Source organism: Arabidopsis lyrata (genome assembly GCF_000004255.2).
Source record: "Arabidopsis lyrata subsp. lyrata unplaced genomic scaffold ARALYscaffold_5, whole genome shotgun sequence".
Classification (NCBI taxonomy): Eukaryota; Viridiplantae; Streptophyta; class Magnoliopsida; order Brassicales; family Brassicaceae; genus Arabidopsis; species Arabidopsis lyrata.
The window spans coordinates 9,442,998-9,462,058 of NW_003302551.1; the positions used below are offsets into that span (position 1 = coordinate 9,442,998).

At 36.5% G+C, this 19,061-nt stretch overlaps 2 protein-coding genes and 1 long non-coding RNA gene across 3 annotated transcripts; 2 read left to right on the top strand and 1 right to left on the bottom strand.

The window, feature by feature from the left end:
- Window positions 1–483: 483 nt before the first annotated feature.
- Window positions 484–1,467, top strand: LOC110228678. Its single transcript, XR_002332148.1, has 2 exons — window positions 484–975; window positions 1,120–1,467. It is a non-coding gene; the product is annotated as an uncharacterized LOC110228678 (long non-coding RNA).
- Window positions 1,468–10,850: 9,383 nt separating this feature from the next.
- Window positions 10,851–14,273, top strand: LOC9311644 (zinc finger BED domain-containing protein DAYSLEEPER). The gene is made up of 2 exons (XM_002875530.2): window positions 10,851–11,329; window positions 12,123–14,273. Exon 2 carries the CDS (start codon window positions 12,130–12,132, stop codon window positions 14,092–14,094), a length of 1,965 nt encoding a protein of 654 aa, XP_002875576.1. The 5' UTR covers window positions 10,851–11,329; window positions 12,123–12,129; the 3' UTR covers window positions 14,095–14,273.
- A 77-nt stretch (window positions 14,274–14,350) lies between these two features.
- On the bottom strand, window positions 14,351–18,868 carry LOC9311645 (probable glycosyltransferase At3g42180). Its single transcript, XM_002877204.2, has 4 exons — window positions 18,024–18,868; window positions 17,230–17,381; window positions 15,382–15,757; window positions 14,351–15,177 (listed from the first exon to the last, which is right to left on the bottom strand). The coding sequence occupies exons 1-4, from the start codon at window positions 18,234–18,236 to the stop codon at window positions 14,515–14,517; spliced, it is 1,404 nt and encodes a 467-aa protein (XP_002877250.2). The 5' UTR covers window positions 18,237–18,868; the 3' UTR covers window positions 14,351–14,514.
- Between the last annotated feature and the right edge of the window lie 193 nt (window positions 18,869–19,061).

Consider the following 19,061-nt stretch of genomic DNA (forward strand, 5'->3'; position numbering starts at 1 on the left):
TTTGATTATATTTGTTTGAAATAGTAATAATATTAATTATAACAAATAATAACATAAATAAATTTCATTTTTTAAAATAGTTTAGGGTTTAGGGTTTAGGGTTTAGGGTTTAGGGTTTAGTGTTTTAAATAGTAGCTAATATTAATGATATAAAGTATACTATTATAACATAAATGAATTCTATCATTTTATTAATTATAACATCACTAATGTGTTTCAACAATATGATTTACACAATAAGAAGATTAGTGTACATGTATTCTAAGGCAATCATATGTGTTACCTTCAAATTTCTAAAAACGTTGCAAAATAGTTTTTTTAAATTGCGAAAAAAATTATATAATCATGTAAATAACTCATAAACATATTAATTAGTCAATATATAATTTTTTAAAAATTATATAAATAGTAAAAACACATTTTTATGCCTATAAACAAAATAAGCCAATCATAATGTTTCACTCGGACTGCTGATGTGGCGAGATCTCAGCCTTTCAAAGGCTTTGGCGGCTGCATGTTTAAGAAAATCTCATCCGTTTATCGCCCAACAAAGGCTTTTTTTCTTTTTGGTTAAAACTTCTCCTTTTTCTTCTTTTCTTCGTATCCTTCAAGTCTTCAACTCTTACATTCTTATGAGAAAACCAAACGTTTGCTTACAGTTTCTTCACATGTGGATCACGGTTGCTACTTTTATTGATTCCGAGCTGTTAGAGTACGGTGGCTCAAGGCGGATTTCAATTGTGTATTTGGGTTTTACATGTCCGGTCATCTCCGTGATGGATATCTAGCGGCAGATCTCGCATCTGAGGGTGGTGACAACGAGAACAATTCTCCGGTTGCGTCGGTTAGGCTTTTAGGGTTAAATCCGGTGTCTTAGATTTGCCTTTGGCAGGATTAACGAAATTCATTGCCATCTCCGACTCGAATCTGAGAGAACCAAAGAAGAAGACGAAGAAGAAGAATGGTCTGTCGAAGGTACTTATAATTTCCATGGGTTCTTATAAACAAAAATTGAAAGAAAATTGTTTATTTGTTCAACTGAATCTAACAATTGTTTTTTGGTTTGATAATCTAAGAGAATCGATTTATAATTCTTTTATTTTGCTTTTCTTATTTTAGTTGAAGATGAAGATGGTAGGCGACAGATCCGGTTGAGGACTGTTCTCTTTGTAGCTGGCAAGTAACAAGCTTCATCGAACGTGAGCAGATCTCATTGTGGCGGCGAGTAGGAAGCTTCATCCGACGGGAAGATCGAACGACCGTCGCCGTGCCGTTATTTTGTCACTGTAACCACTTGTGTAAACTGAAAACCCTAATTTGTTAATGGGCTCTGGGCTTTTTGTTTGTAAAATTGTTAGTTAGGCTTATTAATGGGTTTTGTATTATATATTTGTAATCCATTTTTTATTTTTGGTCTAATTCGGTTCGAAATAACCGAGATAAAAAAAAATTCGGTTTATTTCGGAATTGATTTTAAAACCTATAACCGAGCCGAAAAAAGTGAGTACCGAACATACCCGAACCGAACAATTCGGCAGAATTTTGTAAAACAGAATAAACCAATAAACCGAATAAACCGATCCGATTAACCCGAGATAACCGAACGCCCAGGGCGAAACAAAATCATAACGATTATTACACCTTATTATAAATATTAATAATAGTTACGTCATAAACGCTATCATAGTTTAATTAACTATAGCATTCGCAAAGTCCGCTATCTAAAGTGTCCGACTTTCTATAACGGGCGATGTCAGAGCGCTTAAGGAAACGCTATGGTAGATGAATAATAGCGTTTATCGGCCGCTATTAATACCCACATTTCCTGTAGTGTATGAACTCATGGATACCTTAAAATACTTGGACTTTCTTTTACCTTTTGATCACTCTTGCTAGTCCAAGTATCTGACTCCCATCTTTGGAGCAGTTATTCCCCACCCTTAGCCTTAACCTTCTTTCAAGCCATGTATCATTTGTGTGTGAATGTGAGGCCTTATTCCGATTGAGCTTGGTAGAAAGTGTTAGGTCTGTAACGACAAGGATAGTATCTCATGTAGTTCTTGTTCACGTTATCTGGACCAGATAGGACTAGGTGGGTGCTTAATTCTGGGTTTGGGTTGTGTTTAAAAGAAAGAAAATGTTGTGTTCATCATTGAAAGAAAAGAAAAGGGAAAAGAGTTCTTAGGAGAAGTAGCTAAAGTAAGAAAAGTCTAGTAAAGGATTTGGGTGTGCAAAAGTAAAGAAAAGGGTTCTGTAAATAGCTTAAAGAGAATGGGCAAAAGCCTTGCGTTTATAAGAAGAAAGAAAAGGGAACCCTAGTTGTTAAAGAATCCTAATCCGCTAGACAGAGCAAAGTAAAAAAGCTTCTCCTAGGATAGAAAAGCAAAGAAAAGAAAGGAATGGTGTGAGTAAAAGTCTGTAAATGCTTTGAGTGCAAAAGGGTAGAGTTAAGTTCATGATTCTGGGATTAGAAATAGGACCTCCATTTGGGTTGATATTGATTACATTCTGGGTAGATGGGGTTCTATCCTTGTATGCATAACTTGATACTCACCTTTAGCATTCTATTAAAGCTCAATTATTCTTGAGAGATCTCCTGTTGCGATTTAAACCAGATCTTTAAGGGACCATCTTTGTCTCTAAACCTTTACCCTTAAGCCAAATGCGTTCTTATCCAATGCATAATATGATTCACGGTTCCTGCTTAATCAATGTTAAAGGGAATGTGCTGATTTGAATGCTTGAATTGATTAAGGCCGAGGTTAGGTTGAGATGTGAAGGAGATGGCTAATGTTTTTAAGTAGAGATCAGTCATCCTTGCACTCTAGAATTAGCAACCTGGACATTGAATTCACTTACTCTATATGCATGTTTTGGTTCTGAGTCTCCACTTTCAAACCTCTTCTCCAGCTTAGTTCTATTTGTTTGCTTGAGGGCAAGCAAGAGCTAAGTTTGGGGGAGTTGATGTCTCTGTATTTTACCGCTTTTAAGCACACTTTTCTCGTACATTTAGCTAAGTTTCATCTCTTTTTCATTGCATCCATAGTCCTTTTCATATCATTTTCATCACTTAGTACGATTTGCATTGCATGGCATAGCATATTGCATATTGGATGTGTTTTAGGTATTTGGAGCTTATTTGGGACTTAATGGATGCAAAGAAGAGAATTGATGATTCAGAGCCAGTCTGAAGTCCCTCAAAGATCGACTCAGATGGACGTCTTGCATTGCGATTTAGCTTCAGAGCTTTTCATACAAGTTATAGGAAATTGAGTTACCTTTCCAACGGAGGTAATTTCAAGCAAATCAGAGCTTTGATGCAAGAATTATGGTGGTTTTAATGGAGACATATGCAGAAAACTGGTTGGACTCGACAGGAGGTCGAGCAAGCGCTCAGAAACCACCAAGGGTTGGACTCGACCACACCAACTCGACTTGAGGTCGAGTAGGACACCATCAAGGAGCACCCTTTGAAGAATCACTCCCCCTCGACCACATGGACTCGACGACACGTCGAGTAGGACGTCAGGAAGCAGTCTGGACACGGACTCGACCACGCAGGCTCGACGTCACGTCGAGTTAGCCTCCACCGACTCTCTATTTTGTCCTGTAGCCAATTAGGGCAACCTAGTATTTCCTATAAATATGGGTACATGCTATTGTCCAGCGGATATTCCTTTTACCCAGCAGATATTCCGCTGTTCTCTCATAAACCCTAGTTTTTGTAATCGTTTTTCCTGTTGATCCTTTGAGTTTTTGCATTTCTTTTCTTCATCAAAGTTGTAGATCTGTCTCTTATCTATAACATACTTGCTTTTCAATGATTTTTGGGTTTGAAACGTTTTCTGGGTTTTTATGCATGATGTTCTTCAGTGTTCTTGAGTAGTGGATTATAGGGTTCTTGAGGATGGGTTAGATTAGGTGTGGAATCCTTAGTATATTTAGGTGGTTAAGTGTAGAATTGCTTGATTTCCCTTCTCGTTTAGTAGATCTTAATGCTATTTCTTCTCTGATAAATTGGAAATTGATCTCAGACATTTCCACACCCAAAAGGTGTTTAATGAAATGTCTGAACAAACTTTTCCAGAGATTTGCATACTCTAGCCCAAGAGATTGGATGTTTAGAATGCTTATTGACTCTATTAGGTTAAATCTTAATGCCTGCTAGGTTATATTTCTTCAATGAGAATTGAGTATGAAAGTGATTTAGCTTGAGAATCTCTGTCACGAGAGTGGATTGATTTGTATTCGAATCTATTGTATAGGGATAGCTTAATTGAGTTTGTTAACCACCTAGGTAGACTAAGGAGACTGCCATAATCGATTACCCCATTCCTCAAGACCCTTTATCTCTATTGATTGTTTAAATCTTGTTTTTGTTAGTCTCTGTTGCTTAGCTCGACCTGTTAGGCCTAGATCGTTTCTCTGCATTGTTAGGTTGCTAGTTTCTTTTCCAAAGCTTATGCATGATAGTTTCTGGTCTTTAGTTTACTTCTTGCTCTTGTTTACTTGCTGTTTAGTTCTCTTTTTATGCTTTTAAATTCTGTATTTGCATGTTAAATTGGTTGCTTAGGATCAATAGAAACACACAAAACCGTTTCATAATTGGCTTGACTTATCTGCTTTCTATTTCATATCTTGAATGCTTGCAGTCACACTGAGATTGGATTGAGAAACCTGATATACTACAATGGCATGTGTATTAGGGATTGATACTTGTTAGATAGAGGAAATCTTATTATCAGCCGCCACCTCCATGATTTTGGATCCCCAAAACGTTCTTTAATCGATTTTGTGTACTGCCATACACTTTAGTTCCAAAAGTGATCATTGATTTACTCATATTAATTTTTTGGCCAGAATAAAATTCATAGATATCAAACACATCCTTCAAAGCTTGGCAATTTCGTACGTTAGCTTGACAGAAAAAAAGAGAATCGTCTGCAAATTGTAGATGAGTAACACTTGGAACCCCCATGCCAATACGTATTCCCCAAATGTCACCGTCGTGGATTCTAGACTTGATAAGATGGCATATCGGCACATAAGATGAATAAGTAGGGTGAGAGTGGATCTCCTTGTCGGATTCCTCGTTCAGGTTTGATCAAACCACGTGGAGAGCCGTTAATAAGGACTGAGTATTGAACTGAAGTAACAGTCCCCATTATCCAACTAATCCATTGCTCACAGAATCCAAACATTCGCAACGTTGTTTCCAAAAATTCCCATTCAACTCGATCGTAAGCTTTACTTACGTCAGTTTTTACCGCCATATAAGATTGTGAAACTCTTTTTCTTGCTTTTAGAGAATGCATGATCTCATGAGCGATCATCACATTATCATTCACAAGTCTTCCCGGGATAAAGGCTGCTTGCGCATCATAAACTATGGCATCTAGATGGGTTTTAAGGCGCGCTACAAGGCATTTAGAAATGATCTTATATAGGACATTACATAACGCGATTGGTCTATAATCTGAGAGGGTTTCCGGATTAGTTATCTTAGGAATCATACAAATGTTTGTATGATTAACTAATGGTTTCATAGTTGCAGTCCTAAAATAATTTTTGACCTCTAAAATCACGTCAGCTCCTACAATGTCCCAACATGTTTTGTAGAATCTTGCAGTGAGTCCGTCAGGCCCGGGAGCCTTGTCATCACCTATTAAACACACGGTATTATATATTTTGTCATCGCTAAACTCCCGACATAGATCAGAATTCATGGATTGGGTTACTGTGGGCTTGAAGTCCGCAAAATCTATAGGCGAAACGGATCGTCCATTGCTAGCAAAAATTTCAGAGTAGAAACGTTGAGCATGTAGTCCTATATCATTGTCACCATTGTAGACAACTTCTTGGTCATCCTTAATTGTGTAGATTCTGTTTTTGGCAAACCTTGTCTTTGTACACGCGTGAAAGAAACCTGTGTTCCTATCACCTTCTATCATCCAACTGTTGCGACTTTTTTGGTGCCAGTATTTTTCCTCATCATTGTACACTTTTGCGAGGCTTCGTTGAATGTGGGGAATTTCTCTTCTCTCTGTTCTTGAAACACTTGACATTGCTAAGTTCAGTTGCGATTGTAAATGTTGAATGCGAGAATCCGCATTCAGGTTAGAGCTATGTTTTAAACGTGCCAAGTGTTGTCTGCAGGTCCTAACTTGGTCCATGATCTGATATCCATGTCTTGTTTTTCCATTTTCCCAGCCTTCTTTAACGCACCTTTTAAAGTGTGGGATGTCGACCAACCTTTTATCGAAGAAGAAAGACTTTTTCCTTGTAGTGCCAGTGTTTTCCATGGAGAGTAGAAGAGGTTTATGGTCAGAGCCTGTGAAATCTAGAAATTCAAGTTCTGCAAAAGGGAAGGAAACTGCAGCCTCTGTATTTATAAATGCTCTATCTAAGCAGCATTTCACTGTGTGAGTGTGACGTTCACCTACCCATGAAAATTTATCACCCCTTGATCTTATATCAACTAGATCACAAGTGGAGACCATGTTTTTGAAATCTCGGAAGGTCCATTCTTCCCTTGGTGGTCCGCCTATCTTCTCCGAATTGGAGAGGATCTCGTTGAAGTCGCCGATCAAAATCCATGAGTCATTACGTGTAAGTGAAATATGTTTAAGGTGATCCCAAAGATAATGGCGTTCACTTTGAGAAGGATGACCATACACGCAAGACAAATAGAAACTTATATTATTAATAGATATATGTACATCGATAAGACGTTCGTCCTTAAAGTTTTCGGACAAACGTACATTATCCTTCCACATCAAGGCCAAGCCACCACTTCGACCTTGTGGGGGCTGAGTTATTACATTAGTAAATCCTAATACACACGCTAGATTACGGACAACGTCACACTTATTAAGTGTTTCAATAAGAAATAAAACATCACACCTAGATAATTTACATAAACGGATTAAGCGAGATTGTGTTAGTGGTGCTCCTAATCCTTGGCAGTTCCAGGATGTTACTTTCATGGGGGAACATATGGGGGTACCGGGCCCCCCGCGCCTCCGGAAAGTCCTTGAGTTAGCGAAAACAAAGCAGTCGCTTCAGTCTTCTTTTCTTTTTTTGCGGAGGTGGCTCAGAAACGCCGATTCTTCCGCCGCTTCAGCTTGGTTGTATCTGGTTTCAAAACTGACCCGTTTCCTTTTGGTAAACACAAATTCATTCTCTGCATTGTCAGAAACTTCATCAAGGAGATCATCCTTTCTTTCATTCATAAGTGTCTCACGTGTAAGCTTAGCATGAAGGTACCTAAGCCTTTCAGCAGTTAACTCTGTGTCTTCAAAAACACTAAAGCTGTTTGATGAAATAGAGTCTGAAGGAGAGAAGGTGATGTTGAAATTTGCCGCTGCTTGTCTCTGTATGCCAGGAATCAAAGTGGCAGGATCAATACTGGGGAGCGAATCATCTCTATCTTCAGCCATTGCATTGTCTCCATCTTGGTGATTCTGATGATCCTCATTTGCGTTGTTCTGAAAGTCCCCATTATTCTGATCATCAAAATCTGCAGGGTCAGCATCTTCAAAGACCAGAGAACATTCCTTTGCATCATGTTTCAATGAACCACAATTGGTACAGAAGTTCCTCAGCCTCTCAAAGCGGAATTTGATGATAGTGTTCTCATCCCTATTGAATTGGATGTTTCTCTGAAACCGTAATGGATCATCTAAATTCCAGTCTAGTCTAACCCTCACAAATCCCACTTGACTCACATTCTCATCAAAAATCCACAGCAGAGACTCTACCTAATTTATTCCCAACAGCACGAGCCATAGCGTTCGTCAGATAGAGAAGAGGAATACCTTGAATCTGGACCCAGAATGGAATGATTTTCATTTCTTCCTCGGTAATGTTCGGATACCAGCGATGGATGGATAACATCCAGTCATTAAAGGACCAAGGACCACGCCTGAGAACCAAATTCATCGATTCTTCCGTCTGAAACTTGAATTGTACTTGACCATGACCTAGGATTCGGCCAACACATGAATCAGCAAATCCCCAGACTCTTGGCATTTGTCCAATGAGTGCTCGCAAGTTCTGTTTGCGTGGATTGACTGTTGTTACAATCAGAGAAAAACGGTTTACAGAGGCCGCTTGAGAGACGAAATCTGCAGGGAGAGCAATTGGGTCATCATCAATACCCAGATCGAGATCTTGAACGGATTTCCTTAAGTAATCACTCATGATTCGCACTTGAATTAGGATTTTGGAAAGGATAGAATGAGGAAAAGAGACAACTTGATGGTTTTTATAGTTTTTGGTCCATGCCGGTTTTGGTTTACAGTTAACTCCCGAAAGGAGGGGAGACAAACAACTGCCGTTGACTAAAGGCAGACAGAAACCGCCGTTAAGAACCAAATCGAAAAACGGGTGGTCTTCATCGGTCGGAAAAATTCTCCATCGGAGAAAAACGAATCGGTATGAATAAAGAGGGGTATCGCCCTCAGAGTCGCCCATCGAGAGCACCTTTTTCTTCTTATTAATGTTTTATGTTGCTATATGGGTTAATATCAAAGAAAACATCATTGTAAAAATTTGATTCTAAATTTATTTTAGAAAGTGTACCATATATATCTAACACTGTTGTTTTGTTTTAATTTTGACACCATACTAGATTATAATATTTCTTCTTTAATTTTCAGAAGAAAAATAAAAGTTTTGATGATTATAACAAAACTTTCAGGTTTATTGGTATGGAGAATTAAGAATATCAATTCTAATCATTCGCACAACAAGAAAAATAATTTTAAGAAGATCTATCTCCATTTTTCACTTTAGATGTGTGATTATTTTCTAACATATTAATGTATTTGTTTTTTAATTATGCAATATTTAATAAACAAATTATTGTAGTAAATATATCAATTAATCTTTTCTTACCTCTTTATTATCTCAAATAAATTTTTGTAATTCATTATTAATATATGTATCATTATATTTAGCTTTTTTCTGATCCATTAGATAATTATATAAAGATCATTATAATGGTTATTTTATTTAAAATTTGAGGTTTAAATGTTTTTTGAAAATTAAATTTAGTTAGAATAAAATCATTAGAATGAAACCTACCACTCATACTTAAATGGAGTGAAATATAGATTTACAAAACTAGAAATAAATAATTTTTTTTATTAAATCCTATAATTAAAGATGAAACAATCAGTATTATTTAGCACTATAATTTAAATTGATGAATGAAATTAAAAAAAAAAATAGAAGTTATCTTTGGATTTTTGTTAAAAGATCTTTAGATTGAAGTTCATAAGAAAACAAATTTAGTTTGTCACTAACAAATAATATGAATTGGAACTATTATGTGTAAATTTATATCAACAAACAAATTATGTGTGAGTTTATATCAATTTATTTTGTAAACATTAATATATAGATATGTTATACGGTACATTTATTTGTAAAAATAATATATAACATGTTTATTAATGTATACATACATAAATAAAATAATAAAGTAAAATTTACTAAAATATAAGCAAATGTAAGATATCAAAAGTTAAGAGTCTTTTAATTTTTTTTAATCATACTTCTATTGAAACAAAATTGTAAAAATATATCCCGCCGCGAAGGATAGATTTTTATCTAATTTTAATGATAAGGATAAGAGTGAAAGTGCCACGTGTGGACATGTGTCCAAACGTGAGAAGGAGGAGATTTGCCACGATCGTCACCGGCCACATCTTGGATCTAGCGCAACGCCGTCGCCGGACTTCAGATCCATCATCGCTGACTCTTTCTATAGGCTCCACCGCTGCCGATCTGCAAGATTTTGCTGCTACCGTTTTGAAATTTCCAGCCATAGACTCAAATGAATCTTTATAACTCAACTCCAAAAACTCCTCAAAGAAAGCTTCACCTTAAGACCTCCAAAGGTCCGCTTCATACTAGAAGGTGAAGTAAGTTGACAAAGATATTACTTCTTCAAAAGAAAGAGCCAAACTGACAGTAAAGCAAACATAATCTTTCAAATAGCAAACGTGATTTAAATTTGAAATCATGTAGAAAGAGAGAACAAACAAAATCCAGATCTTATACAAAGATAAGTCTGGAAAACTTCAATCTGACCATAACACCGGCTAAGCCGGAGATGAAAAACAAAATAAGATCGAAAAGAAAAAAAAAAAACTTGTCCGATTAGTAATCGGAAGACAAAAAGAAGAAACCTCTCTCTCAAAATTTGGAGAGAGTTAAGAAAGAGAAAAGCTTTTTTTAACTGAAATTTTAATTAGGCAACATGTATTATCGAGATTTCAAAAATATAAAGTCTTAGTCCTTGTTCTAAAAATCGGCCGTCTAGGCGCTGATCGGAGGGGAACTGCGGCGATTTTGTCCAAATCGGTGAGAAAAATCTGATCTCCGATTTTTCGTCCGCCTAGACCGCCTAGACGGCCGCCTAGCCCAATTTTTTTTTTTTTTTTTTAATCTTAAATTCAAAACGTCCTACTTATGTTCGTAATTTGTATAAAAATCATAAATTTGAAATTAAAATTTTGTTTTCATGTGTTTAATGCAATTTTAAAAACAATATTATATAAATTTCTTAATTATAATGGATTAATATGTTTTTAAAACATTAAATAACCCTAAAACTAATCCCCGAATAATCTCCGTATAATCTCCGATTTTTTTGCTAGGCGCTAGGTGCATCCTCACCGTCCGACTAGCGCCTAGCGATTTTTTGAACACGGGTCTTAGTTATAGGTCTAGAAAATTTAAAAGAAACACTTGTACAAATAATTAATAGATCTGAAAGTTTTAAATTATTGAAAATAAAAATTAAAAAAAAAAAACGCTACTGTTATAGTACTTACCAAAAATACCAATCGGCCCATGATCAGTTGAAATTGTTTTTGGTAAAATATGTCAAAATCCAAACATCACTAAAGCGTACTCAAAATGTATATCACATGGACACGTGTAAAGAGGACGCTTGTGGTCGTGCGCCATCATCATCAAGCGAAAGGGTTTATTTTTGTATACAAAAACTGGGCCGTCCTTAAAAGCCCAATAAATAAAGGCCCAATCATTCTCTCTAATATTTCGACCTAAACCCTTATTTAGACGCATCCTTATTCGATAAAAGATAATAACAAACTTATCTCTTTACCTTCTCTGCTTTTTCATCCAAAGGTCCAATTAGCCTCTCAAGCCCAAATCTCTCTCTTTCTGTTTATCTCTCTCTCTCTCTCCTCGCCGAAGATCGGCTAGATTCCCTCCGTCACGACCGTGTCGGACCGCAGATTTTCCTTTCGTCTTCTCTAGTTCACGACGTAGAGCTTCAATTTCTCCCTCGCAGGTATTGTTCTCGAAACCCTAACTCACGATTTAATTTCGCCTTTTTTATTGGATCTAATTGGGGATTTTTGAGTTTTGCCTCGATTGTTTGTGAAATTGTCAGCTTTTGATCTGCGCTGCGAAAATACGTTTGGTTCCTTTACTTTGTGAAATTGTTAGCTTGGATCTGTTATACGAAATTATCAGCTTAGATCTGCTAATTCTGAAATAATTCAACTCATTCGCCAATTTTACTGGGTAGAGAAAGTTCTTCAGGTCTTTGAGGAGCCAAGTTCAAAAATTTTGGTTCGACTCATGGAGGCAAAGCAGTTTTGAAAAAACTTGAATTGTTGTTTGTGTGTGTGTGTGTGATTTAAAGAAAAAAGGCCGATCTTTTTTGTTTTATAGAATTCTGTGTATTGTTTTGATACAGGTTCGTTGTGTTGAAACTTTGTAATCTGGGCTCTAGTTTTTGATTTGCAGCCCATGTTTGATCGACTCTTAGGACCTTTAAAAACTCCAGATCTGTTTTTTCTCTTTCTTCTTTTCTTAGTTGTTGGATCTACTCAATCTGTGAAATACCGATATTACCCCGACCAATTTTATTATTTACCGTGGGTCATGGCCTTTTCGAATAGGCCCAATGATTAAACTAATATTTAGTACTTGAGTCCATGTGATTGTTTTTGACTTTTTTTAGTCCCATCAATTATCATGCGGAAGTTTCATAATCGCTATTATTATTTATCTTATGGGCTTTTTGGGTAACCATCACATACTGATTCTTGTTTTCCTTTGTATGTATATGTATGTAGCAAGAAGATGGAAACAGCTTTGGAGGTGTACAATGATACTGAAACGAGGTCACCAGAAACACAACCAATCAAGCGACGCAAGAAGAAGTCGATGGTGTGGGAACATTTCACAATCGAGGCGGTGGAACCGAATTGCAGAAGGGCTTTTTGCAAAGGATGTAACCAGAGTTTTGCTTATAGCAACGGTAACAAAGTGGCTGGTACTAGCCATCTTAAGCGTCACATTGCTAAGGGGACATGTCCTGCACTTATCCATACACAAGACAATGATAACAACCAGCTGATGACTACTCCTTACACTCCCAAGAATGACACCCCGAGAAGGCGTTACCGAACCCAGACCCCTAGTCCTTTTGTTGCGTTTAATCAGGACAAGTGTCGTCAAGAGATAGCTAAGATGATCATTATGCATGACTACCCTCTTCACATGGTTCAGCATCCAGGGTTCATCTCGTTCGTGCAGAGTATTCAGCCTCACTTTGATGCTGTGAGCTTTAACAATGTTCAAGGAGACTGTGTGGCGACTTACCTTGCAGAAAAGCAGAATGTCATGAAGTCTTTAGAAGGGATTCCTGGACGCTTCTGTCTAACGCTGGACTTCTGGACGTCCAAGCTAACTCTTGGGTATGTGTTTATAACTGCTCACTTCATTGACAGCGATTGGAAGATACAAAAGAAGCTTCTCAATGTTATGATGGAATCGTATCCAGAAGCTGACGAAGCCTTGAGTCTTGTGGTTGCAAATTGTGTTTCTGAATGGGGTCTTGAGGGAAAGTTGTTTTCTGTCACCTTCAACCATCCGGCGAGTAACTCTGCAGTTGAAAACATCAGACCTCAACTCTGCATCAAGAACCCTGGAATTCTGGATGGTCAGTTGGTAATAGGGAATTGTGTTGCCCGAACATTTAGTAGCCTCGCTAAAGATGTCCTGGAGAAAGGAAAAGATGTGATCAAGAACATCAGGGACAGTGTGAAGCACGTGAAAACCTCAGAGTCCCATGAGGAGAGGTTTATTGAGCTCAAGGAACAGCTTCAAGTTCCAAGCGAGAAGGTACTTTCTCTTGATGATCAGACGCAATGGAACACAACATATAAGATGCTTGTGGCTGCTTCAGAATTAAAGGAAGTGTTCTCGTGCTTAGACACTGCTGATCCTGACTACAAGAAACCTCCTTCAGCAGAGGATTGGAGGCATGTGGAGGCACTTTGCACATTCCTGAAGCCTCTTTTCGAAGCAGCCTCCACTCTTCAATCTACTGGAAACCCATCTGCTGTTACCTTCTTCCATGAAGTGTGGAAGACACAGTCAGATCTGTCTCGGGCAATAGCTGGAGAGGATCCTTATGTCGCAGGTATTGCTAAAACCATGAAAGAGAAGGTTGACAAGTACTGGAGAGACTGTAGCTTGGTTTTGGCAATGGCGGTGGTGATGGATCCTCGGTTCAAGATGAAGCTTGTCGAGTTCAGTTTCTCCAAGATATTTGGAGAAGATGCTGGGAAGAACATCAAGACCGTGGATGATGGGATCCATGAGCTCTTCAGCGAATACATGGCGCTCCCGTCGCCCCTTAAACCGACATCTGAAGGTGGGAAAGCAGATGGACTGTCAGATTTTGATACGTACATAATGGAGACAACGGGGCAGAATCTGAAATCAGAGCTTGACCAGTACCTTGATGAAACGCTGCTTCCCAGGGTTCAGGAGTTTGATGTTCTTGACTGGTGGAAACAGAACAAACTCAAGTACCCGACATTGTCAAAGATGGCTAGAGACATCCTCTCGATCCCGGTTTCAGCTGCAGCCTTTGACTATGTCTTTGACATGGAGCCAAGGGAGATGGATGAGTATAAGACATCACTGAGGCCCGAGACAGTGGAGGCTCTGATTTGTGCGAGGGAATGGCTTCTCGAGAATGCTTCTTCTTCTGCAGCTGCGCAAATGGCAAGTGCTATCATCAAATCTGAAGCATAGGTGAGACTTTGCTTTATTATCACTAAATGTTGTATTGTTGTTGTTTTCTAGAAGTTTATATGTCGTCTTTTGTGGTTAGTCTTTAAAAGCACCGTGTGATTTGCAATTAGGAATTTGACTCTTTAAGATATCTACTGCACATTTTAAAATGCTCCTTCCTAGATGAACTTTATTGCACATATTCAACTGAACTATAAGCCTCGATGAATCCTATCTTTCAATTCCAAAACTGAAATTCTTTACTCTTAACATTTTTTACAGCGTATATGAGTAATTAATACTCTAGACAACTGTTTTAGTTCAATGAGTTTTTTTGAAATAACTCTTGAAAGAAATATAAGAACAAAAGGTATTGTAATGCAATGACTATTTTTTTTTTTTTTTGTTGTGGCTAAAACCATTAAATATAGTAATATACTATCAAGAAGGCAACCTAATGTTTAGCCTCCTTAACCAAACGGAGTGAAGTATCATGTGGATCACATCAAACGGTTGAGCCGGGCGGTTCACCACAAAATGCCTTCTAACTTTCATAACATTTTGATACATCCTTATATACTTGTCATGCGGAATCTCTTGCAAAATCTTCTTAATATCAGGGATTTTGTCGACCGGGATCTCTACCGAGAACTTGCTCCAATCAAGCACGTCGTTGAACGGAAGTGAGTAGTTGTCGGATATGACAACCGGGACGCAGCCTGAGTAGATGGCTTCGACCTCTCTAGGGCTAGCCACCTCGTAGCCACTAGGACAAAGACAAAACTTGCTATGACCAATCAATTCATGATAGTTTTGTCCCTTTGTGAGGTGGTCATACACTTGAACGTCTTTATCCTTGCCCTTCCAGTGAGTGAACAAGACTTCCCTTATGTATCCGTGAGCTCTTCCTGCAAAGAAAGCCAAGATCGTCCTGTTCTCAGGGGTTTGGCCCATGAACGGTGGCTTTAGCTTCCTTTTAGGAATGTTAATCTCTGGTATAGAGATATCGATGTTTGGTCTGAAACCTTCCGTTGTGTTGGCGTTGCATAGTCCTCTCATGAAGTCCTTGAAAAACTCTGGTTTACTATCCGCCACATCGGGAGCCTAATTAAATCACATTAAGTAGAAAACATTTAGTCGGTGGTTTGGTCGAACCGATCCAAACCGGCAAAAAAAAAAACCCGATTAAAACCTGATCCTTCAAATATTTCTACAAAACCAAAACCATATCGAACCTAACCGAATTATATCCAAACCAAAAACCGGATGATATCTTGAAATGATCTATAGAAGTTGTGTGTACGTTACCCAATCATGGCAAGAGACCATGAAATGGTCAGCGCCATTGCTTTGGTTCCAAAAAGGGTGTTTGCGAGCCACGACGTCTACATAATCGTTAAAGATCCGGTGGAGGCGGGCGCGGTTGAAATCAGCCGGCGAGGTAATGGGTTGGTAGACGTAGTGGACAATGTTGGCAACGGAGAACGGTAAGAAGAAGGCATGAGCTTCTTCCGGCCGGCTAGCCCTAAACCGGCCACTTGGTCCGCCTATCACGTTACTAAGCTCGTCAATGAACTGTCCCTCGATTCCGTAGATATCATTTACCGGTCCATCGTGAACCAGTGGCTGCTCTCCTTCTCTGTACGACCAGACTTTAAATCTTTTCATCATTTCTATATGACTTCTGTTTTGTTTTTTTTTAAATTCAACATATCATTTTTTAGTTAGTAACAACAAAAACAAGAATTTACCAAAGAAATGTTTTCGACAGAAGATAATATTCTAAGTTATATGCAGATTTTTGAATCAAATATGAATATTTATATGAAGCATTTTAAAAAATCCAATCTTCAATTTAGTATAAGTGTGAGATTTAATGCACCTAAATTAGATTATAAGCATCGATCAGAGCCAGTTAGCATGAGAATCAAAATGTCAATTTATCTCAGTTGACCGAAATTATAAGAATTTTAAATTTTCAATACTCGTTCTCTAAATATCAAAATTAGGAAAATATATATATATACCAAAGAATTTGTTACTATGTCATTGACTTAAAAGAAAAATTACGGAAAAATAAATACTGGAGGAGTTGAAAGTTCAAATAAATTTGGTATATTGGCATTAATAAGTCTGTGTTAACACAGCGTTAGACTGACATACACTCAGACTTTAAATCAGTGGAAAGTTTGGTCAAATACCCTCAAGTTAGGCAATCTTTTATGATATGTTAATTTTGGTTCATGCATAGAGGATCTTAGAATGAAAGAGAAATTAATTGGAGGAAAATTTAGAATGAAAAAGAAAGAAATACCACACAAAATAAAACTTTTTTTTTCTACAAAATACAAATATTTTGGAAAAGTTATAAAATACCACAAAATTATGTTTACAAAGGGTTTATAATATATAGTTTAGTAAGAGATAATGAATCATTTTATAATCACTGTCTAAAATTTTATGAACCCATCATAAACCATAAATTCATGGTATTTTTGAAATTTCAGGATTTTGATGATATATTCTTGAAACAACTAAACATAAATTATGTTCTATTTTAGAACTACCCGTAAATATGTATCAGATTTGGTCATTTCTAATTTCGAAATGATCAATACGTTATTAAATATATTTTTTTCCAATTGCTACTCTATATAATTGCTATAATGAATATTTAATTATTATGAGGTTGTATTTGTAGTTTCAAATAAAATTACAAAATAAAAAAAATCAATATAATTTTGAATATCTATTAAGCATATCAATTGTATTTTGTAAATCCAGAGGTTTGCTCGTTTAATACAATTTTCAAAGTTGACAAACACATGAACTTTCGTAACATTTGACAACTTTAATGCGATGGTAACCATTTTTTCCTAACATATTTCAGTTCCATTAACAAATTAATTTTCATATATCAACGTCTGCAAATCAACATATAGTTTTATTTGTTTATAGTATATGTATTTAAATTTCTCTATCAGTACTCTTCCTCACTATACATGCGTTTTTGATCCTATGATGGCATTGTAAAAGACGAACCAGGAAAAAATAAAATAAAATAAGAACAAGGGAGGGAGGTATTTTTGATCCGTTCGATTTGTTGGATCAAAATAATAATTAATTTAAGAAGGAAAAAGTAAAAGTAAACTTAACTGATGAAAGGCAAATGAGTTTCTGTAGATCTGGCCTGTGGGGATATAAGTAACTTCTTCGTTGGACGTGTAATTCTTAAACCTGACGGCTCTTCTAATTTCAGCCCTTGCTTTCCTCAACTCTTCTTCTCTTTTCTCAAGATTGCTCCTTCTCTGCCGACATTTCATTTAATTTTGTTACTATCTTATTAAATTAGAATCGTAACCTTTACTTCATTTTTACAAAACTACGACCTATGCATAGAATTATAGAATATGCATGCATGTACATGTTAAGTAGTTGACCAAAATAAAAGATTATGTACGTTTAAAAGTTGTATTTAGACTCATTACTATATAGTATATACATATACATCTTAGGCATGACCAAAAGCTAACCGTAACCGTATTTCGGATCGTAACCGTATTTCGGATCGTAACCGTATTTAACCGTAACCGTTGTAACCGTAACCGTATTTAACCGTAACCGTTTTAACCGTATATAGTGGTTAAGGTTACGGTTAAAAAAAATTTATAACCGTAATCGGTGGTTAATCAACCGTAACCGTAATAACCGTAACCGTAATAACCGTAACCGTGGTCATGCCTAATACATCTAGTACTAATGTAAGCATATAGCATATGTCTAATTTGAATAATATAACACATGTATGAATCTTCGGAATTCATGTATTGATTTGAGTAATGAAAAATGTCTATATTTCTGATGATTTCTCACCATATAGCATGTAGTTAATATATGAAAATATCAATAGTAACTAAAGAGGAAATCTATACATATGAATATCTACTTACCTTTATGGTATTCGGAGGAGAGTATAACGAGGAAGATGAGGATTGTAATGCATTTGTGTGATCAAGAAGAGAGGACATAGTAAGTGAAGAAAAGAACTGTTGAGGTGGAGATACATTATTAGGGAAAAAAGAAAAGACTAGGAAGAGAATAAGAAGAAGAAGAACCAATGGAAACGCTAACAAGCAAAATCTCTTAGAAGAACAGTTTAACATATTTTTGCTTTTGCTAAATGCTTTCTCTCGTCGCCCATTTTCATTTGGCTTCTTGAACCTTTATATGCGACTTCGAGCAGTTCATGTTTGACTTGGCGAATTTTTAAGTACCAAAATAATATTATTACACTAACAAAGCCATTTTAGTTGACGTCATATGCTTCTTCCTACCGCAAATCTTTTGTAGGTGATTACTTTAGGATGGTCGAATCCGTTTGATGGTTTTGTCGGCTAATCAGATATTTAATTGTTATGGAAATAGTGCCATAGTTATGTGTTTGTTAAGAAAACAAAATAAATTTCCGTTCATATACGTCATGTAATTACTAATCGCAACAAATTTGTGTGGAGTATATATGAAATTTTTTGAGTGACATAAAACTTCCCATTTGCGGGTATCGTCATGCATGAAAACAAAACAGCTTCCGATTTCGAGAATCTATATATAATATGTACTGATGTCACAAACTGATATCTCAAGTTTTATTAAGCATATATACACACAATCTATCACAATTAAGAAAATTGTAACGACAAAAAGTTCAACTTTATTTAAAGAGAGAATAGCTCTTTCGGGATCGAGTTCTATACTTATATTTTGCATTTGATTTGCTTGGATTTTGGGTGCTTTGCCAGGTAATTTCACAAAATTCAAAAATGAGCCATAATTATGTTAGTTCAAATTTTTCTTTAAAACACACTTAGGTTTTATGTGTTTTTTTTTTAAATGTCATGGGATATCCAATGAAATATTTTCTATATAATATCAAATTTTATGTTTAAATCATACAAGAAAAAACGTTTAATAGCACTTTTTTTTTTGCC

Excerpts from the sequence above, each read along its gene's own strand:
- LOC9311644 (XM_002875530.2), top strand. The coding sequence starts at position 12,130 with ATGGAAACAGCTTTGGAGGTGTACAATGATACTGAAACGAGGTCACCA.
- LOC9311645 (XM_002877204.2), bottom strand. The coding sequence starts at position 18,236 with ATGTTAAACTGTTCTTCTAAGAGATTTTGCTTGTTAGCGTTTCCATTG. Across the intron at positions 17,382-18,023 it reads CTCCTCCGAATACCATAAAG|AGAAGGAGCAATCTTGAGAA; the intron begins GTAAGTAGATAT and ends AAATGTCGGCAG. Across the intron at positions 15,758-17,229 it reads AACTCATTTGCCTTTCATCA|AAGTCATATAGAAATGATGA; the intron begins GTTAAGTTTACT and ends AAAACAAAACAG.